This window comes from Pseudopipra pipra, chromosome 3 (genome assembly GCF_036250125.1).
Source record: "Pseudopipra pipra isolate bDixPip1 chromosome 3, bDixPip1.hap1, whole genome shotgun sequence".
NCBI classification, from domain to species: Eukaryota; Metazoa; Chordata; class Aves; order Passeriformes; family Pipridae; genus Pseudopipra; species Pseudopipra pipra.
This window is the reverse complement of record NC_087551.1, coordinates 96,170,286-96,190,831: the sequence shown is the minus strand read 5'-3', so window position 1 is coordinate 96,190,831 and position 20,546 is coordinate 96,170,286. Positions and strand designations below refer to the sequence as shown.

The window sequence follows — 20,546 nt, the reverse complement described above, 5'->3', positions numbered from 1 at the left end:
GGGAAATTCATAAAAACAAGGATCAAGAGAACTCACATTTATTTCCCTCACTATCTCCCACATGCAGACTAACTCTTAATTTACTTTTTTTTTAGACAAGTAGAAAGGCTGTATTACAGCTCATTTTATTGAAGACAGCACTCACCATTATAACTCAGCTTCATTACATTAGGGATGGCAGATATTCTTTGTCACAGAGAAAAAACTGATTAAAAAAGTACAAATCCTTCTTCCTCTTGTTCTCACTCATCGTCTGGGGAAGAATTTTTTTTTACCTACAAATCACTACAATTTCTACATTCTCCCCAAAAAAGTAGTGAAAAATAAGCAGAATACAAAGTGAGAGTGAAGCATGGAAAAAACACTGACTGAGGAAACCAAGAAACATAAAACTTTTCAGAGCAAAATCTGGCTACAGGCAGAGGGCAGTTTTAAAATTACAAGATAGCTAATTTAAAAAGTGGTACAAGCTATTTTGCTAGTTTTTGTTTTCTGAAAGTTGAATATAGGAGGTAATGATGAAACTATATAGCTAAGTGGTAAGTTATTTATTTTAAAAACTTCAGTGTCCCACAGATGCCCTGGTATATGATTATATGCAATATTTTGATTAGATGTCTAAGAATTCTAGCTGTATAAACAGGAGCATAAAGCTATCTTAACATTAAGTTAGTACTCAGCTCAATTACTTCTCCTAGTGCTGCAGATCTTATTTGTTCAAAAATTTGGCTTCTCGAAAGCCAAATACACCCTTGTCAATCAATACTTTTTTTTAATAAATGCAACAACATTGAATCTAAAAGGCCATATCTAAGTTGCAGTTAATTAATTACCCTCACTGATGAAGTGATTATGTTATTACTAGAACTCACTTGAAATAAGACCAGAAAATAATCATCAGAATAAAAGTGGACAAAAATTCAGGATTTTAAACCATTTTTTTTCCCCCAAAATTGACATTTTCTATTCCCTAAGACAAAGTCATCAGTAACAGTCCATTCCTACTTGGGTAAAAAAATAACACAAAGCACAAAAAATTATGGAAAATCATTTCCCCAGAACTTAGTTCAATACAAAGCTCACATTATAAGCATTTCCACTTTTCAAATAATTGTTAGAGGGTACAGTTGTTAAGAAAGACAAGTAGAAAGTAAGCTTGTGTAACAGCAGAAAACATGAGATTTGACTCTGAATAACTACGACTTTGACAATGGCAGCTTAAGTCATAAACTCCACAGTGTAAATCAGAGCAGGAGGGGGGTCTCACACAACTGATTTTGTCAGTTGATTTCAAACAGGGTGACAAAGTGGACAGTGAGAATGTTACACCATTACTATGCTGTAGTTCAACTTACAGCTATCAGCCATTCTGTAGCTGAAACAAGGCCATTTCATCAAGAACTTACACAAAGCCATTTTTCCATTTCCTTTACCAAGACAATTTGTTTTCCTGCAGCTGGCTACATTTAGGCTTAGAGCTTGTTTACACTTAGAGCAAAAGCTGGCATTTTCTACTCCAATTAGGCAATCCTTACATACTCTTTGATGAGCTACTTGTTAAACTACATTCTGTTCTCCCAGAGGCTTTCCCTATGACAGATAAGCTGATGAAACAAGCAGGTAGTAGAGAAGAATGGGTGAATGTATATACATAAGAACACTGGAAAAAGGAGGGATCTGTCAACCAGCAGAAAAAACCTCCAAAACAAAACAAAAAAACCACAAAAACACTGCTAATGGAACTGGAAACTGAACAAGGCTGTTTCTGTCACAACAGAATTTACAGATATTATATGTGCAGCCCACTCAGCCTGAACAGAGGCAGGCTTTTGGTTTGTTTCTGGGTTTTTGGTCAGTTGGCTTTCATTTTTTTCTCCCCTTCTCCCCTAAACCCCGTATCTCTACATTACACTAAACCATGCAGCTACCAGCTTGTAAAACTGGTTGGGCACCATTTTTGCCACAGCCACCAGAGGCTGTTGTCTTCAGCCAAAGAAGACACTCACTTCTGGATATATCTGTCCCGTTTGCACAGTGTAATGGCACTGTAAATATCACGTAATGAGAGAATTTTTAAACCCTTGAGCGAAGACCATAAGACTGTGTGACAATACTTTGTTGTATAATAATTATAATCTCCATTGCTCTTTAGCTTATTCACAATAGACAGTCTTTCAAAGTAATTAACTAAAGCAACTCTGAATTGTTTAACAAGCCTCTAAAGTTGTTTACTGCGTTGAGTACTGCTAGAATTTAATTTCTCAGCCATATGCACTTCAATTTGATCAACTAAAACGCAGGGCTATTCATGCACATTTTTTAGACAAGTTCTGTCTTCTAGGCACTTGTGTCACAAGCTTAAGTTTTCTATAAGAGAAATGGCTGCAGGAAGAAAGGATTAGAATGAGGACAGACACAGTCTTGGTGTCCTACTGATGATTTAAACACAGTATACTGTCAGCATCAGTAACTTCAATGGAACAAGGAAGTAGGAGAATACAAAATTATCACACAGCTGTACTGAATTTTGACAGAAATTCCTCATATAGGATAAGAACGCTGGCATATGTCACATTTGATAGACATTCATGGTTTTATCTAATAAATATGGAGTAAACTGCATTTTGCCTATTTATATAACATAACATGGATTCTGGCTTTTTTAGAAAACTAAAACCTATCAGTAGTAACAGCTTAGTACTATTCTTCATTACCTTTTACTTAAATGAAGTAGAAGAAAAGATCAAATAGGTTGTCTCTACAAGATCCGAGACTCTGGCCAGGCTGTCTGCATTTCAAATTCCTTTTTCAAAATTAGGGAAAATGCAAACATCAAAAGCAGCACAGTGTGCTTTATACAGACAAACTGCACACTATATTTCACTTGAATGCAATTATCCTTCTTCAGCAACTCTGAAATTTCCGTTTTTATAAGGAAGCTGCTAAACACTGATCAGTAAATCCCAAGTCCTTTAAAAAGTAGTTATCATTTGTACCAAGAAAAAGGTCTGAGACTAAGGAGGCCGTTTCCTCTTATGAGTAAAGGCTGAGGGAGCTGGGCCTATTCAGCCTTGAGAAGAGATCTGAGAGAGGACCTCAGCTACGTATATGTAAGTGTCTAAAGCAGGGGAGCCAAGAGGATGGAGTCAGGCTCTTGTGGGTGATGCCAACCACCAGGACATGAGGCAACAGGCAGAAACTGATGCACAGAAGTTCCACCCAAATACGAGGAAGAACTTCTTTACTGTGCAGGTGACTGAGCACTGGAACAGATTGCCCAAAGAGGTTGTGGAGTCTCCCTCACTGAAGATATCCAGGAATCATCTGGATGCAATTCTGTGCAATGTGTTCTAGGATGACCCTGCTTGAGCAGGGAGGTTGGACCAGATGGTGATCCACTGTGGTCCCTTCCAATCTGACCCATTCTGTGATTCTGTGAAAAAGCCAATTCCACAATTAGCAAATCTCTAGGTAGAAGCATGCATGTCTACTCTGAATATAAAGCTATTAAAAATAATTAGTGAGGTTTTAAAATATCAACAAAAAGTAAAGAAATTACAGAACTGCAGACCTCATGAGAAACATTTTTCATTAAATTAATCCTTGTTGCAAGTAGATCCTGCTCTAACAAGGGTCAGAAACAAACAAAACCTCTCCTTGTGACAAAGTTTAGTCAAAACCATATCCAAGTGTGCAATGTGTATTTTGAAATGCTCAGTCTTTTGCCAGACACCTTTTTTTTTGTGATACAGCAAGTTTTTAAGTATTTTTAATACAGCATTTGGAAGCATATTTGCAAGCATAGGGAAAATGTTCCCTTATTTGTAGGAGCTGTCACCTTTTCATTTGCTCTCTTTACCACTTTGCCTGCCATAAGGCTCAGGTTCATTATGTGTGTGCAACTTTTAAATGGTTTAAGGTAATAAAGATTGCCATCTAGACCCTCTTTAATTTTATGCTGAAGCAAGAAAAAACTTTTTTATTACATCTTCTGAAGTTAAAAAATATAGTTCTTGCAATGGAAAGATCAAGTTCCTCTAGGGAAGAAATGGTTAGAAGTCTTACCTAATTGTCCTGGGAGATAGGAATTCCTACTTTGGTTACGTTCTTTTTCTCACTGAGAATTTTGGTAAAATAGAGGAAAAAAGTCTGATTTAGGACACCTAGAATCCAAAGGGATGGTACATCTTTCTGTGCCCTAGAATGGAAATTCTGGCCACAGCTGTATGTTCAGGTTTGTTGGGTTCTTCCTTAAGCACTTCAAAAAAAAGAAACAATAAGTGACTTCTTTCCTTCTTTGGGATTAAGAAGAAGCCTGACACTTCCACATTTCCTCCATCCCTAACAGAACTACCATCTTCCTAAGGAAAGCACAAATAGCATTCAGAAGATCACACTACAGTCACAAAGGAAGGTGTCCCTCAGAATTTGCCTCCCATCTCCAGTTATTCTGGGTCTCATTGTAAACTTTAGCTCCAGAACTATGTGAGGAGCTTTATGGGATGACCCTTTCTCACAGTAAATTATTAATCTTCAAAAATTATATGAGGACCAACATTAAAAGTGTCCTGGTATTCTATCAAGTTCATCTCAAGTTCAACTTGATCTCAAAAAAAGGATGTAAATGCAAATATTTACAGGATATGAAAGTATGATCTTTAAATTTTATGGGCATGTCTCTATTATGCTTCAAGATGCAGGCATTTAAGGTAATGCTGGAAATGCATTCCAGTAAAGATCAGAATCTGGCTGGGGGGAGGGTAGTGGTGGTTTAGCTTGGGCAAATTGGTAATGGTATTTTCACAATCTGAAAATAACTGTTAAAGGCAAATAGAACGTGATGAGCTTTATAGTAAAACCTGTTATTTAATGCTAGAAAATAGTTAAGTCAGCTTTTTAGAGAAATCCTCAACTTCTTACTGACACTACATTTTTTTTCAGTAGTATTTTGCAGGACTGAAATGATCACTTTCAAACTAGAAAAGAGTTTATATCTACAAAAAAAAATTTCCCTCATTTTCCATTGTTGCTTTCAATTACCCATCTTAGACTACTGCTACTGACATCATCAGCTCTTTTGTAGTTACATCTGTAACCTTTGATCTGTAAGTAAGAAGTAACTTAAAATAGTTTATGATCAAAATGTTCAATCAATGCCTTTATGTTTTTCCTTCACTGAGGTCAGACAGTTTATAGCTCAAATCTTCTAGCCTATCACTAAAGATGTACTTTCAGTGTTCCATGTCATAAAATCACAACATGTAAATGCAAGAGCTCCTTAAATTTAAATAAAATCATAACCAGAAAAGAATGGTTGTCTGTTGGTTTCACAGATGGGTAACTGATTTATCTTTTTTCCCATGAGTTTATTACTTCAACCCCCTTCAAGGCTTTTTTTTAAGTACTTATTTGTTGAACATCAGTCAAGGCAGAACCCTTTCTATACTACTGCAGCATTTGCATGCCTCTAACAGAAAGCAAGCTCAGCTACAGTTTGCTGTTAATTTCAAAATAACTTTGTGGCTTTGCTGTGAAAATCCTAAATATGGCCCTGTTGTTTTTGCTCCATGTTCCCTATCCCATGATCTATATTTTACCCATATTAGGACTCTGAACTAAAAACTTTTGTTTCATTACCTTGAAGAACACTGCATTAGGAATCAGGCATAAACAATCAGAGGAGCTAAAAATCACAAGGTCAAATAAATTCTCCCCCTCACCTCCCACTTCAGTGGGAGTTTGGGCAGGCCCTAATTTATAAGGAATGGTATAGATATACTACAAATGAAAGCAGTAGTAGTTTAAGAAATTACTTCATATTCATGCTTATTTAGCACAACTTCATCACAGAGCCTGTTACCTATTTTGAAAGGACAATTAGTTCCCAATGCTATCACATGTCATTGTAAAGAGTAAGTTTAATATTTTATCAGCCTTTTGAAAATATACCTCTCATTACTGACTACACAAAAGAAGTACCAGAAGTACTGATCTAGAAAATCAAAATGTGTGTCAAACAAATGGAACTGCAGAAGGTGAAATTTCTATTACAGTAAGGATGCAATACAGGACAACAGCTACACAACCCTTGAAAGCAAATTCTACCAAAGGGACATGTGAGAAAGTCAACCTGTTACTAGCCATCCTTATTACATATTGGGTGGAGGACTTTTCTTTCTTTTTAAATGAAAAAAAAAAAACAAAACCAAAACAAAAAACCACCCCAAAACAAACAAAAAAACCACCAACAAAAGAAAATCAAAACCAAACCAAAAAACAGTAACACAGATTTCTAGACTGATATATGTTGAAAGAACTTCTGAAGGTCATTAGTCCAAGCCCCAGTAAAAGTTTTCTAGTATGCTGTTGTTTTTGGCTCTTTCAAGGACAGGGATACCAAAACTCTCTTTGGGCAGCCCATTCCCAGTGTTTGGTCACCCCCAAAGCCGCATTCCCTCTCCTGTCCAACTGGAATTATTCTTACCACAACTTCTTTGTCATCCCTTCTCCTGTCACTGAGCACTTCCAAAAAGTGCACAGATCAGTCTTCTCTATATTCTCCCTTCCCATTCGGTAGTTGAACTAATGAAATTTCCATCTTAAGACTGAAACTCAATTCTCTGTCTCTCCTCATCCCCAGTGTCATCTGGCTCCCCGGTCATTAGTCATTACTGTGCTCTTTGGTGGACTCTCTCTACTCTGTCACCACCTTTCTTTTACGGAGGAGCCCGCTAGTCACAGGACAGTGTGAACTCACAAATGCTGCTCCAGTGTGGTCTCACAACAGGAATGATCACTTCCTTCAAAGTGCTGGCTACACTGCTAATGCAGCACAGTATGTCATCAGTTGCCTGTGTGACAAGGATGCAATGCTGACTCAACTGGGCACCCATCAGAACCCCAAGGTCCTCTTCTGTGGAGCTGCTTCCAGTTAGGCACCCCCAGCCCATGTTGCTGGTTACCACATCAGATAAAGGACTGCACTCTAGTACTAATTGGTAATTAATAAGGTATATCACTAGCACATGGCCATCTTTCAAGTTTTGTACTGCTGATTATCATCCTTTGAGCCTTTTACTTGCGTTCACTTACCCAGCTGACATCTCACCTTGGTAGCTGTAAGAATGCTACAGGAGACCATACCACAGATCCTGCCTATCTACAAGCCAGTCATGTCAGCATAGAAGGCAACTGGTTTGCACAACCTGCCTCTGGTACAACAAGACTTACTGTTTCCAATTTCCTTTTTGTCCTTCACATGCCAGGAAAGAGCTTCCAGAAGGATTCAGTCCCTAACAGGCTCACTTTTCTAGACTCTGTTTTTGAAAATGGCCATGCTGTTTGCCTTTTGCAGTCACTGAGGAACCTCCCAATGGTGATGACTTCTCAAAGAGGATAGAAACCAGTCTCACAATGACATCAGTCAGCATCCCTGGATGCACAAGTCTTTGTCCCACTGGCATGCAATTGCACAACTGAGTTAACTACTCCTCAGCTGTCACTGTCTACTGTGGACAATTCTTCACTTCCATAGGCTTTATCATTAGGCTCAGGGGCCCAGGAAGCAGGAAGACAAGTCTTACCAGAAAAAAAAAAGGCACTAAGTACCTCAGTCTTTTACTTGTCTTCTGTCACTAGTCCCTTGCTCACTAAGCAGTGGGTCCACATCTTCTTTAGTCTTCCAGTTGTTATCCCCACCCTTCTTGTTTCTTCCCACATTCCTCATGAGATTCACCCCACATCCCTTTGAGCTGAGCTTTGGCCTTCCTAACTCCATCACAGCACACTTGGGCAGTATCTTTAGATGGCTCTTCAGTAGCCAATATCTGCTTTCACCTTCTCTGTATAAGGGTCCAGAGCTCCCTCTCAGGAGTGTAGCTGCCTGCACTTACGGGCAGCTCTCAGATATCACACAGCTGTTGATCCAGATTGTTATGAAGATAGAGTTGCTTATGAAAGACCTGTAAGAAGCCACCTCAGCAGAGGCTCCCCTCACATCACTCAAAGCTGCTTTTATGATGAAGCTTTTAAGCAGTTCCCAGCTTCAGCCAGACTGAAGTCATGCCTGTGCCTGGGCACACAGCCCAACTGATGCACACCCTGACTGACAGACTTTACACACTGGCTTGACCTCAGACCTGCCTTGTCATTACTGACTTGCCTGGTGTCTGGTGTCACTGGACTGTTGGTTGAACCTGGTTACTGTTACCAGACATGTTCTGCTCTTCTTTTTCAGGCACTGTGGGACTGCTTTCACAGTGATGACACAGCTCCCGTGCCTGCCTTGTCCCATCTAGCCTTCCCTTACTTTCTTTCCTCTTGCTGCTCCCAGACACATCTGAGCTCAAGGCAGGCATCCTGCCATACTTGCTTAGTTTTCTGCATGTCAAAATGAGCCATTCTTGTGCTTTGAGAGGTTATTCTTGAAGATCAACCAGCGCTTGAGAGCTCCTTTGCAGTTCAAACTAGTCTTCCATTTAATCCTACCAGGCAGACCCTTGAACAAGACAAACATCTGTTATTATGTAGTACAGGGCCCTAATCCTACTATTCATTCTGCTCACTTCTTTGTGGACTTTACTCTCCTGCCCCAGACCATATCCACTGTCAGTTCTTCCTCATTTGCAAGTAAAAAGTCTACATGACCATCTCCCCTGGAGAAAGTTTTTATACTCTTGGGAAACATATCTTTTTATTTCAAGTTAGTTTAGCAACCTTCTAGTAATGGAAAATTTGGTTTTAGACGAATACAAAGCAATTCACACTCCTATATCTGTGCACAGACTCCTTCACCCAAAAGGAATACCACAGTTACTTCATTTTCCAACTCCATCTTTTGGCACACTGTTCACATTCAACAACTCGTTGGAAAAAGGACCTTTACTTACCTGTACAAATCCTCATGTGCCATGTTCACTGCATAAACACACACAAAATAATTCTCTTCAGCAAGGTACTAACAGAGTCTCTGAATTGATATTTGCCTTCTGTTGCGTTTGTGTTCCCCATGGGGCTTCTGTTGCAATATGAGGGCAGGAGGAAGTGCTGGATCATGTATTCTCACCAATCTTTGGGTGTATCTCTAACAGCTGAGCAGAGCTGTACCAGTGTAAGTAATTTTATTATCATTCAACAAACATTACACCAAAGACAGTTATAGCTTACACTGAAGTTTCACATTCGCTCCTGCTAAATGCTGCGTTCATGCTTATACACCAAGACTATTTCTTGGTTTTCACAGGACTTATGCACTGACCTCGAGTGCTCTAGGTATTAAGTACCAGAAGCACTGCTATTCAAATTCATCTGTTGGTATCAATAGATGAAAAAAGTACATACTATACTGTTCTGAAATAAAGCAGCTATATTTAAAAGCATATAATCAGAAAAAGGATAGTCTCACCTTGAAATGATTTGCAGGGTGTATCAGTTGATGTGCTAGCATCTGCTGATGAAGTCTGAACATTACCCAAATTCTTTTCTTTGGATTTTGATCCCAGATTTCCAAGAACCACCTCCTCTCCTCTATTTGAAGTATGCACAGGAGAAGATGATGAAGTTTCACCATAGAGTCGTTCCAGTAATTTTGCCAAGAACACTGTAGGGTAAGAAAACTTTCTTAAATATGAAAAAATGCAGTGTTTAAAAGATATTTTAAGACTTAAAAACCCTCAACAATTAATTGATATATTTTCCCTCATATTCCATGCAATGGTCTTCACTAGTCCCTACCTCTCACAGGCACAACTGAAAATAATATATATAAATTCTAAACTCAACTCAGAAAAGCCAATTTAAAGCCCCAGAGTTCACTAGCAAGGTTACATTTGAAGTCTTCTATTTGACTACATTTTGGCAATAAATTAATACAGTAGATTTACAGACTAAACACAAATTAATTTTTAATTTTTAAAACAAGTACCTTCCTATACAAGTGTTATAAGGCTGCTCAAAATGCAGGTCTCTTCTGGCACAGAGGCACTGCAACTGAATTACTTATTAAAATCAGAAAGCTACAACTATTTATTTATATAGAAAAATTAGAAGTAGACAGCAGCAGAAACACATGGTAACCCAATTATTTCTACAGAATTAGCAGTATTCTTATATGCCTCTTCTTCTTATGGGCCTCTTTCTGAAGACACTGACAATCTGCTACTAGTTACTCAAATACAAGCATCATTTGACTACAGAAATAGATGCAAATAATCCACCCATCAACAAAATCATCTTCTTACAGGTCTGTGTATATATCAATCACTTTAGAAGACATGTTATACTAAAATATAAAGTAATACTAAGAAAGTTTTTATCTATTGCAAAAAAATCCCTAGTTTCATGAATTCTACATGATCAAGAAGATATTGTGGGATGGGGGGGTGAGAAAAGAGATTTGGAGAAAAACATCTAAACTCCAACTCTAAATTTAATATACATTTTTTGGACACTATACAAGCAACTTGGTGCAGATTCATAATAAATACTTCTGCCAAGAGAAAACGACTTATATTATTGTAAGAACAGTTCCTACTGCAGCTTAGCTGAAACACATTATCATCACACAGCTCGTGAATAAATTACTTCACAACTTAAAAAAAATCACCTTCATCCTTGAACATCAAGTCTTTGATAGACAAACTGTATCTCCACATATGCCTTGGCAACTATGCTTCATCTGTCATGTAAATGCCTAACTATGGGTTAGAATGCTTTGTTATGGGTTAAGACTACTGTTCCTAGAAAGACAGACACAAACAAGTGACTCTGTGTTTTCTTTTCATAAGGTTCCCTTGCCAGGTTACTCCACAGCTAGAAAGACAAAAATCCACAATTGCCCTCAACTAGAGAAATCAGACAGAAATAAGCAGTGTGATAAGACAAAGTAAATTGCTCTTTGCAGATCTCTGACTCTAAAGCAAGTTATCCAAGTGGTTTATCCTGGATCCTTTCCCCAAGTGCTGTTACTAACACTACAGCATTTTACCAAACTCCAGCAGAGCCATAACTAAATGCTGTGGTTTAATGCTGATAGGCAGCAAGTCCCCCTACAGCTGTTCACTCACTGCCCCCACATGGAATGGGTGAAAGAATCAGAAAGATAGATTGGAGACCACTCATGGGTTGAGGTAAAGACAGTTTAACAGGTAAAGCAAAAGTCATACACACAAGCAAACCAAGGAATTAATTCACCAGCTCCCAATTGCAGGCAGGTGTTCAGTCATCCCCAGGAAAGCAGGGCTCCACCATGAGCTAAGTTGACTTGGGAAGACAAACACCATCACTGAACATCCCTCCCTTCCTCCTCCCTTCCCCCAGCTTTATATGCTGAGCATGATGTCATATGGTGAGGGATACCCCTAGGGTCAGTTGGGGTCAGCTGTCCCAGCTGTGTCCCCTCCCAACTCCTTGCACACTCCCAGCCTCCTCGCTGGGGTGGGGCGAGCAGCAAAAAAGCCCTTGACTCAGTGTAAGCACTGCTCAGCAATAATGAAAACATCCCCGTGTTATCAACACTATTTTCACCACAAATACAGAAAACACAGCACCACAGGAGCTGTTATGAAGAAAATTAACTCTAGCACAGCCATAACTAGTACACAAATTAACATTCGAGCATTTGTACCAAGGAAGCTGTTCTTTCAAAGCAAATTATTATTGACATACTAATGAATCTATGGAAACATATTTTCTACAAGTCTGCTGAGAAGAGCCAGCCTCCTCATAGCTACAGTTGATTTCATGCTCCCCATATTGAAATCTGATTTCTCTAGTCATCTGTTCAGTTATCCCTACTGTCTGCCTCCCCCTCCAAATTACATCACTCTTTTTCCTTTCCTTTTTTAAAATAGGGGGACTTTACTCATCCACACATTAGCATTGCTTCAGAAAGCAAGATGAGACCTGTCATGATACACTTGTTCCTTCTCATTCCCATGGGGAACTCTCCCCATCTTGATACCTCTGCCTGAGAAAGGAAGCTGAAACAATGCCTGCCTTTGGAGGGTATGAATATCAAGGAGAGTATTCTTTCATAAAAATCTTTTTCTCAGAAAGAAAAATCTAGATCAGTAACAGTGATGGATTTACTTCACCAGAGCAGTATCCATATGGCTGGAGTTTTCAGCAGACACTGGGAGAAGCAGCTAGGTGCAGAGAGAGTTCTTTACTGCCTGCAAAGTTTACACACCTGTGTCAGCGCAGCTCAGCACTGACACAAGTCATCTCTTAAGATAACCAGTAATTCCCAATAACCACAACAGAATGGAAGTGAGCAGTGGTGACTCCTAGGTATGACAAGGTCCTCTTTCGGAACCTGATGTATTTCAAACCTTCTGAAGACAGTGGGAAGCAATGTATCCCAGCAGTACCCCCTCCTCAGGAGAACACAGAATCATCAGAAAGCGCTGAAAAAACTGACTGATTTAGTTTGAACTATTTGGAATCCTAAGGATATTCTAGCCAGAATGAAAAATAAAAATATGCCTGCAGCCCAAAACTTTTTGAGCAAACTGGTCCTGCGTATTAGTGAACAAGGAAATGAGGCTCTGAGGAATACCTATCCTTCCAGAGTCAGCAGCTTTACATGCTCCAAAGCAGCACTGTGCTTTGCAGTTAAGAGTCTCAGAGCTAACAAAATATTTTTCAGATGACAGAGGAAGCTCTCCCCTCAGGGTTTTATTGCTGCAATTACTTAAAAAAGGTATCATGTGATATCCATGAGCACTGCCTTAACAACAGGAGGTTGGTCTTGCTCGATGCTATAGAGCAGTTCTTCCCTATTCAAAAACTCTTCTTAACCTGATGTCTTTGGCACTATACAGTATCAGAGATCAGTCCACTTGGTAAGAATTACTTAGACTCTTAAAAATAACTACCTCTTACCAGAAAATTAGCAATAAAGAAAATTCAAGCAAAAATATCTGCTACCAGATATCTGCTACCTATTAGAGTTTCAAAATGGAGTAAGACTTGCTCTCATCATATGCATAGCATAGCCAAGTTAATAACCATATGGTCATTTGTTGCTGTTGTTTTCCTGTCAGCATAACTGATGGAGGACTTGTAGAGGTTTATGTGGTCTTTCAATTCTGACTAAGCTTTAAATTTAATTTTAAAAGCAAAAAAAAAAAAATCAATTTCCAGCTGAAAACATGCAACCCTATCAAAATACCGAGCCTGTAACTGAAAGCACTGAATATTCCTACTGTGCAATGAGCTGAAGCAAAATCAGAACACGTATCTTTACAGAAATTACTCTGTGACAAAAAAAAGCCAGTATTTTCAGACATGAGAACAAGCTGCAATAGGTACCAAGCTAGTTCTATGGCTAATTCTTGACAACACATGTCTGGCAATAGTGAAGTACAAATACATCAGAGAACTGAAAAAGCACCAGGACTCTGCAGCTTGACATCACATAAATACAGCAAAGTGTAAGTTCAAGAAATACAGTGCAGAACACGTACTGGCTACTGATACAAACTGTGAACATCCATGATCTTTCTATTACAATTTTGCAAGAAGACTAAAGAGACTGCTTCAAATAAATGCATTTTTGGCATCTCTGTATTAAACTGATGCCTTGATTTAATTCATATTATGTACATTAGCAGACTATCCACGAACACACACTGGATAGCACCGCAGATTTATGAATGTTCTCCTGAGGCTGACAACATGACTTAGCATGACTTACAACTCAGTTAAGACTAGAGACTGTACAAAAAAGCATGCTGAATAACTAAACAAATTAAGTTCTGAACAACATCAGAAGAGTTCCTGTCCAGCTGAGTGTAGGAGGCAACAGTTTCCTCAAAAACATTTCTATGGAGACTGCTTGCCACATACTTTTGGCTACTTGCCATACATACTGTAAGCACCCCTACCATGTTTCTCAGTTGGTTGTCTCCTGCCTACTCAAGTTGAAGTTGGGCAGCAAGAACAAAATAAATGGCATCAAGAGCACTGAACACATTAGAACTCTGAGAAGCTTGAAAGTTGTCCTACTTGGTGTCTCTCTCTCTGTCTCCTACAAACAGCTTTCCAAAAATGGAAGAATCAGGAATTTCTTCTGAAATCATCCCATGTAAGATGTGCTAATATGCTATTTTTGCTAAAGCAGAAGAAAAGATAGTACAGCAGAATGGAAGAGGACAGAAAGAGGAGACAGAATGATAATCCACACGCAGAACATATGGACAAGGCTTCATTAAAATGTTCAGTTCATCTCTTGCAGAATTACTGTCCAATATTCAAATGGATTTAAATCCTTGAAGTCTCTTTTTATTAAGCAAGTACCATATCTCCTATGAAGGTCACGACAGGACAGTTACTTTACAGAATGGTCATAAAAATCACAAAACCATTAAGGTTGGAAGGGATCTCCGGTCATCATCTAGTCTGATCCTAATGTTCAGAGTAGGATCAACTAGAGCAGACTGCTTAGGGCCTTGTCTAGTTGGGTATAACAATCACAGAATCATAGAATCAGCTGGGTTGGAAGGGGCCTCTGAGATCATCAAGTCCAACCCTTGATCCACTACCATCGTGTTTCCCAGACCATGGCACTAAGTGCCACATCCAGTCTCATCTTAAAAACCTCCAGGGACGGAGAATCCACCACCTCTCTGGCAGCCCATTCCAATGCCTGCTTACCCTCTCTGTAAAGAATTTCTTCCTCATATCTAACCTAAAACTCCCCTGGCACAGCTTAAGAGCACACCCTCTTGTCTTACTGAGAGCTGCCTGGGAGAAGAGACCAACCCCCGCCTGGCTACAACCTCCTTTCAGGGAGTTGTAGAGAGTGATGAGGTCTCCCCTGAGCCTCCTCTTCTCCAGGCTAAACAACCCCAGCTCCCTCAGCCTCTCCTCATAGGACTTGTGCTCAAGTCCCTTCACCAGCCTTGTTGCTCTTCTCCGGACCTGCTCCAGCACCTCAATATCCTTCCTGAACTGAGGGGCCCAGAACTGAACACAGTACTCCAGCTGTGGCCTCGCCAGCGCTGAGTACAGGGGAAGAATCACTTCCCTCGACCTGTTGGCCACACTGTTCCTGATACAGGCCAGGATGCCATTGGCCTTCTTGGCCACCTGGGCACACTGCTGGCTCATGTTCAGCCTCCTGTCAATCCAAACTCCCAGGTCCCTCTCTGCCTGGCTGCTCTCCAGCCACTCTGCCCCCAGCCCGTAGAGCTGCATGGGATTGTTGTGGCCAAAGTGGAGGACCCGGCACTTGGCCTTGTTGAACCTCACCTCGCTGGAATCAGTCCAAGTCTCCAGCCTGTCCAGGTCCCCCTGCAGAGCCCTCCTGCCTTCCAGCTGATCGACACTTCCCCCCAGCTTAATGTCATCTGCAAATTTGCTGATGTTGGACTCAATGCCCTCATCTAAATCATTGCCTGGATCAGGGCTGGACAGTCAACTCCTTGACCAGAGATGCTCAAGGGGACCAATTGAAAGAGTGACTCTTGAAAAAGATATGCCTGCATTTATCAGGACCGAGAGTAACAGAGTGTAAAAGCATTTTAAGAGGCTGCTACATACAGAAAATATTATCCAGACTGCCATTCTTACCAACTAGCAGGTGAAAGACTGATGATAACTTCAGGCTAGGAGCTACTATCCATTCCAATAAACCATTCCCCACAAAGCTTACTTGTCCTTTAACTGTTCAGGATGGAGTTTCATAGTTCAGGTCTTCTGGATTCTTTCTGAAGGAGTTGCTCAGCTGGCCAAACTGATGAACAAAAGTCTTCATTCTGTATTTGTTTGGGCTAACACAGTGATTCTTGGGTCATGGCTCTGTAAGCCTCAAAAAGACAAAGGCATCTAATTTGTACTTCAGATACTGGGGCAAAATTTGGTTTGTAGTTATGATGCCTAATGGAATGCAAGGTATCATACTCTGCCTACAGATCAGACACTGCTCCAGACCTCGTGTACATAAAACACCAATTCTGCCCATGAACCTCTGGGTGTCCAAGACGTACTCAGAACAGATGACCAGGCAGTGAGTACAAGCTCCTGTTCCAGTAAATGGAAATCAATACCCAGGATCTCCAAGAGTAATTAAATTTATTAACCTTGACCTGAATTTCACAATACAAGAAAAGCCACACACACATCGCTCTCGGACAAAACCAAAACTTCCAACCACAAAGTCCCACAGCCAAAACTGCACAAGTAAAACCAAAAAGGAATCAGCTGAAAGCTCAAAAACCCCAAACCATTGCTAGAAATGGTAGAGACCAGAGAATTAAGTCAAGAGAACCTGTATGTGTGTGCAAGCACACAACACATTCCAGCCCCAAGGGAAATGAGTGGCTATTTAAACATTAACTTCAAACCCCTTTGAGTAGAGATCACTTAGCTGCACAGAATATTTGGGATTCCCAGATTTGGGATACCAGTTCAGCAACTACCAACAGATTAAAGCCAAAGAAGAAAGAGAGTAATTAACTACAACAAAACATTCCATGGCACCTTAACAGGGTATTGTTTTCCCACTCCCCCTCATTTTTATATGACTTTCCCATTTCCAAACCCATTCAAGCTACACAGGGATATGTAGAAAAGAACGATGCAGTGACATGCAATTACATCGTGCATAGCCCAACAGTTCAGATCATTGTAAGGGTATATCTAGCACCTAAGAAGGGATGCTCTTGTTCAGGTTGGGAGGAAGAAACAGAAAATGTAACCATCCTGCAACGAGCAAGGTCAGTTTTGCCAAGAGTGACGTAATTCCATTTCACCACAGATAGTGAGTGCAAACCAAAGCAAAGCACTGTAGCACTGTTATGAGAATAACAAAATTGATTTTTTCAAATGAGGGGGAAAAAACAGTGAAATATACAGAATTCTAGCTGTGGTGAAAGTACAGTTTTTGTGTACAGAGGAATGAAAAGTCTCCAATTTGACAGTATTTTGCTTTGGGTTCCCAGTCTGCAAGCAGTCCTTATCCTGCAGGCGAAGCTCTGATAACAGGCTCTTATAACAGTAGCTAAAGGACATAAAAACAATAAAAGCAAGGACTGCAAGATATGCAGCAGAAAAGTCAGGCTGAAGCTAACTGTCTCTTGAAAACAAACACAGAAGCTAACATCTTACAAGATCTTGTGTTTGGTCAAAGAGGATGCCATTCTGCAGATCATTTACAACACCTTTAGTCTTCATACTTCAGACTTAACTGACTCTATCTATGAATTTATAGTCCTTATTTCCAAATAGCACTGTTATTCTATGGCATCCTTTCTTGAGGAAGACACCAAGTAATTTTTCAGCTTCAAATTTCAGAGTACAATTCACTTGCAACTTAAGGCCAGAAAAAGCACTATGTTCTCTTGTCTGAATGACTGGAAGGAGTAGTTTTACACACCTACCTACTCAGACTCAACAAGTTCTGTCTCAATACTGTTAATATACTTCAAAAGACTCTAGAGGTCCTTCAATAAATGGAGGAATGCAGTAGTTCATAACAGGGGTTTTTTTCCAGTGCTTAATCACCTTTGGCATAAAACACTCACAGCATGTTTGCTACTCACATTTGAAAATCCTGAGTTTTTTCAGCCTTGCACCTTTTTCTTAGTATATTATGGAATCCTATATTACATAATCTCATCTACATTACGTTTCCTGCGAAGATTTCCCTGCAAGTTAGAAACCTTGATTCTGAAGTCTCTTGATCTGGAAGGCAGCCTCTCAGCCTCATACACCTTACTTTCAACTATCTGCCCTCAAGAGATCACTTTTTTTGAACAAAGATTGTTCATCCCATTTCTCCCACAGGCTATTATCACCTGGGTCAGCTGATGTTGAGGAGTGATAGAAGGATTTAGTTGTATCTAAGGTCATATGAATTCTGTGCCTGAACTACTAGGTATCAGCTGTCTACATCTTGTATGGTTGCTAACCAAAACATCATGGGGAGCTGCACAAGAAGCTTAGATACTACCATTTTAAATCTAGTGTGTAATACTAACTTCACAATATCAAGGTTTGTCTCAAGACACTGAGATTATTCTCACTGAAACAGCATCTAGTAGTGTTCAACAACCCATCAGACATTAAAATCAGATGCTAATTGCCAAATTTTTACTCCTGCCTTATTATTTATTACAGGTTCAAGAACCACAGAGGAAAAAAACTCCAGTTTTGTGTTCTAAGGTAGTAGTTGATAAAATGTGGCTCTATTTATCTTTTTACTTAGCACTAATTTTTATAAAACATGGAAACCCACTTGGTTATTCAAAACTCAGCAATATATAATTCTCCTATCTTTGAGGCAACTTTTGAACAGCTATATTTAAGTATATAGCACACATCAGCAGGATTCAAAGGTAGGAAAATAAAAGAATATAGTGATTACATGCCCCACATTTACGTATTCACCTAAATTCAGCAGTTATCACAATGGGAGAGTGATTTACCACTCCAAGATTGACCAGTGTGCATCCAGACCGACACATTTCATAGCAGTTGCAGATACAAACCAGTAAGTTATTCACTACATAAAGCAGACATTTATTTTCTCTTCTTAGCTTAGAAGAAACCGATTCAGGTTCACCAAGCACGATCTCTGTATCAAACTGCAGTTTCAAATCAGTAAGACTGGTGTTACATCTGTCAGCAAATTCTACATGACTGTGCAGTTCAATAAGAATCTGACTAATAGATTGTGCCATCTTGTCTCAACAAAGGTTTTAGAGATCTCTCAGTAGGCCACCTTAATTGCAGCCACAAGCAATCTAGACATCTAATAAACTTGACATGACACAGATGATAAGAAGCTACATAAGCACAATGAGAACATCAGGATTTTGTTCTGGCTGTTCATAACCCCATCTGCCCTGTAGTGAAACCGTGTAAAATGTGTACTGCTACTGCAGTCCTGGGAGTCCTGGAAAAACAGAGCATCTTCACTGTTATTTCAATTTGTGGAGCCTATCATCTTCCACACAACCTAAAAATATATTTCTCATACTGCACCATTATCGTGTTTTTACCTGTCACAATCAAACAGATCTCACTCAAAAGAGCCAAAGATATCTCACACACCTTTACTAAATCTCAACTTTGGCGATTATTATTGTTAGTAGTAGTAACAACTCTGGCTACTCAGAGCTGGGCCATCTGTAAACCACAGTTGCACGAGACTGTGTCAGCAGCGTGCCCTGGCAGCCAGGAGGGCCCACCATGTCCTGGGCCAAACACAAAAAAACCAACTCATTCAGAGTTCAGATTACCGAAGAGAAAAAAACTGCGAATTTTAAAGAAACAGTTTCATATGAGGAGAGGAAGCAAGATAAAATGAAGTTCAGTATACCAGGATTTAAAAAACAAACCATGAAACTGGAAGGTGCTGTATCAGTGACCATAGACAAAGGTCCAACAAGATTGTGCATTATTAAGTGTTATTTAAAAGGAATCTTCATATGCTTATATTATACAAAATATAAATACAACTGAATTTCTACATAGCCTTCTTCAAGGAGTAAATATATATCACCGTTTGCTGTGATTGCAGTATTTGATTTCAACATAATATCCAGCAACTTCTGCAAGTGTCCCCACATATACATATAACAGAAATCAGCATTATACTAAACATCCCATCAAGACAAAGTTCTGGAAGTTTCAATGCAACTGAATTTTTATTTTCTTTCATCTGTGGAGTTTTAATTGAAGACATTAGGCAACCCACAGAAATCCAAACTTCTTGAGAACAGTTTTCAACCTTTTGAACTGAACACAACTGAAAACATAAGAAACCACATATTGCCGTAAGAATCTGTGCTGGTTTTGGCTGGGATAGAGTTAATTTTCTTCACAATTGTTGGTATGGGGCTGTGTTTTGGATTTGTGCTGAAAAAAAGGTTGATAATACAGGGATGTTTTCATTATAGCTGAGCAGTGCCAAAGGCCCTTTCTGCTCCTCACCCCACCCACCAGAGAGGAGGCTGGGAGTGCACAAGAAATTGGGAGGGGACACATCTGGGACAGCGACCCCAACTGACCAAAGGAATATTCCATATCATACGTTGTCATACTCGGCATATAAAGGTGGGGGGAAGAAGGAGGAGATATTCAGTGTGATGATGCTTGTCTTTCCAAGTCATTGTTGCATATGATGGAGCCCTGCTTTCCCGGGGATAACTGAACACCTGCCTGCCCATGGGAAGCAGTGAATTATTTCCTTCTTCTGCTTGGCTTGTGCAGATTTTGTTTTACCTATTAAACTGTCTTTATCTCAACCAAGTGATATAAAAGTGAATTTTCTCACTCAACATACACCTGTTCTTAAATATATCCTAGCATGTTTAAAGAGAGTCCCATCTATCACTTGTGGACTACCCTATCTCACTGCAAAGTAGGTAAGAATTGTTACAAAGTAAAATTTCTAAAAAGAAACCGACCTTAAACTAACACTCTCCATCCCCTAAAAAACCCAAACAACCATGCACACAAAATACAGAACCCTCAGGACCACATTATGTGTAGCTCTGCACATGTGCTCTGTGAGCATGAGCTCCTCTCACAGACTTTCA

At 39.7% G+C, this 20,546-nt stretch overlaps 1 protein-coding gene across 4 annotated transcripts in view; it reads right to left on the bottom strand.

Moving 5' to 3' along the window:
• Positions 1-20,546, bottom strand: part of ERICH1 (glutamate rich 1) — a 91,747-nt gene that overhangs the window by 68,319 nt on the left and 2,882 nt on the right. For all 4 annotated transcript variants that reach the window (XM_064650420.1, XM_064650419.1, XM_064650421.1 and 1 more), the window contains one exon: positions 9,404-9,598. In XM_064650420.1, coding sequence (XP_064506490.1) covers positions 9,404-9,598 — 195 coding nt within the window. The remainder of the gene's footprint in view (positions 1-9,403; positions 9,599-20,546) is intronic.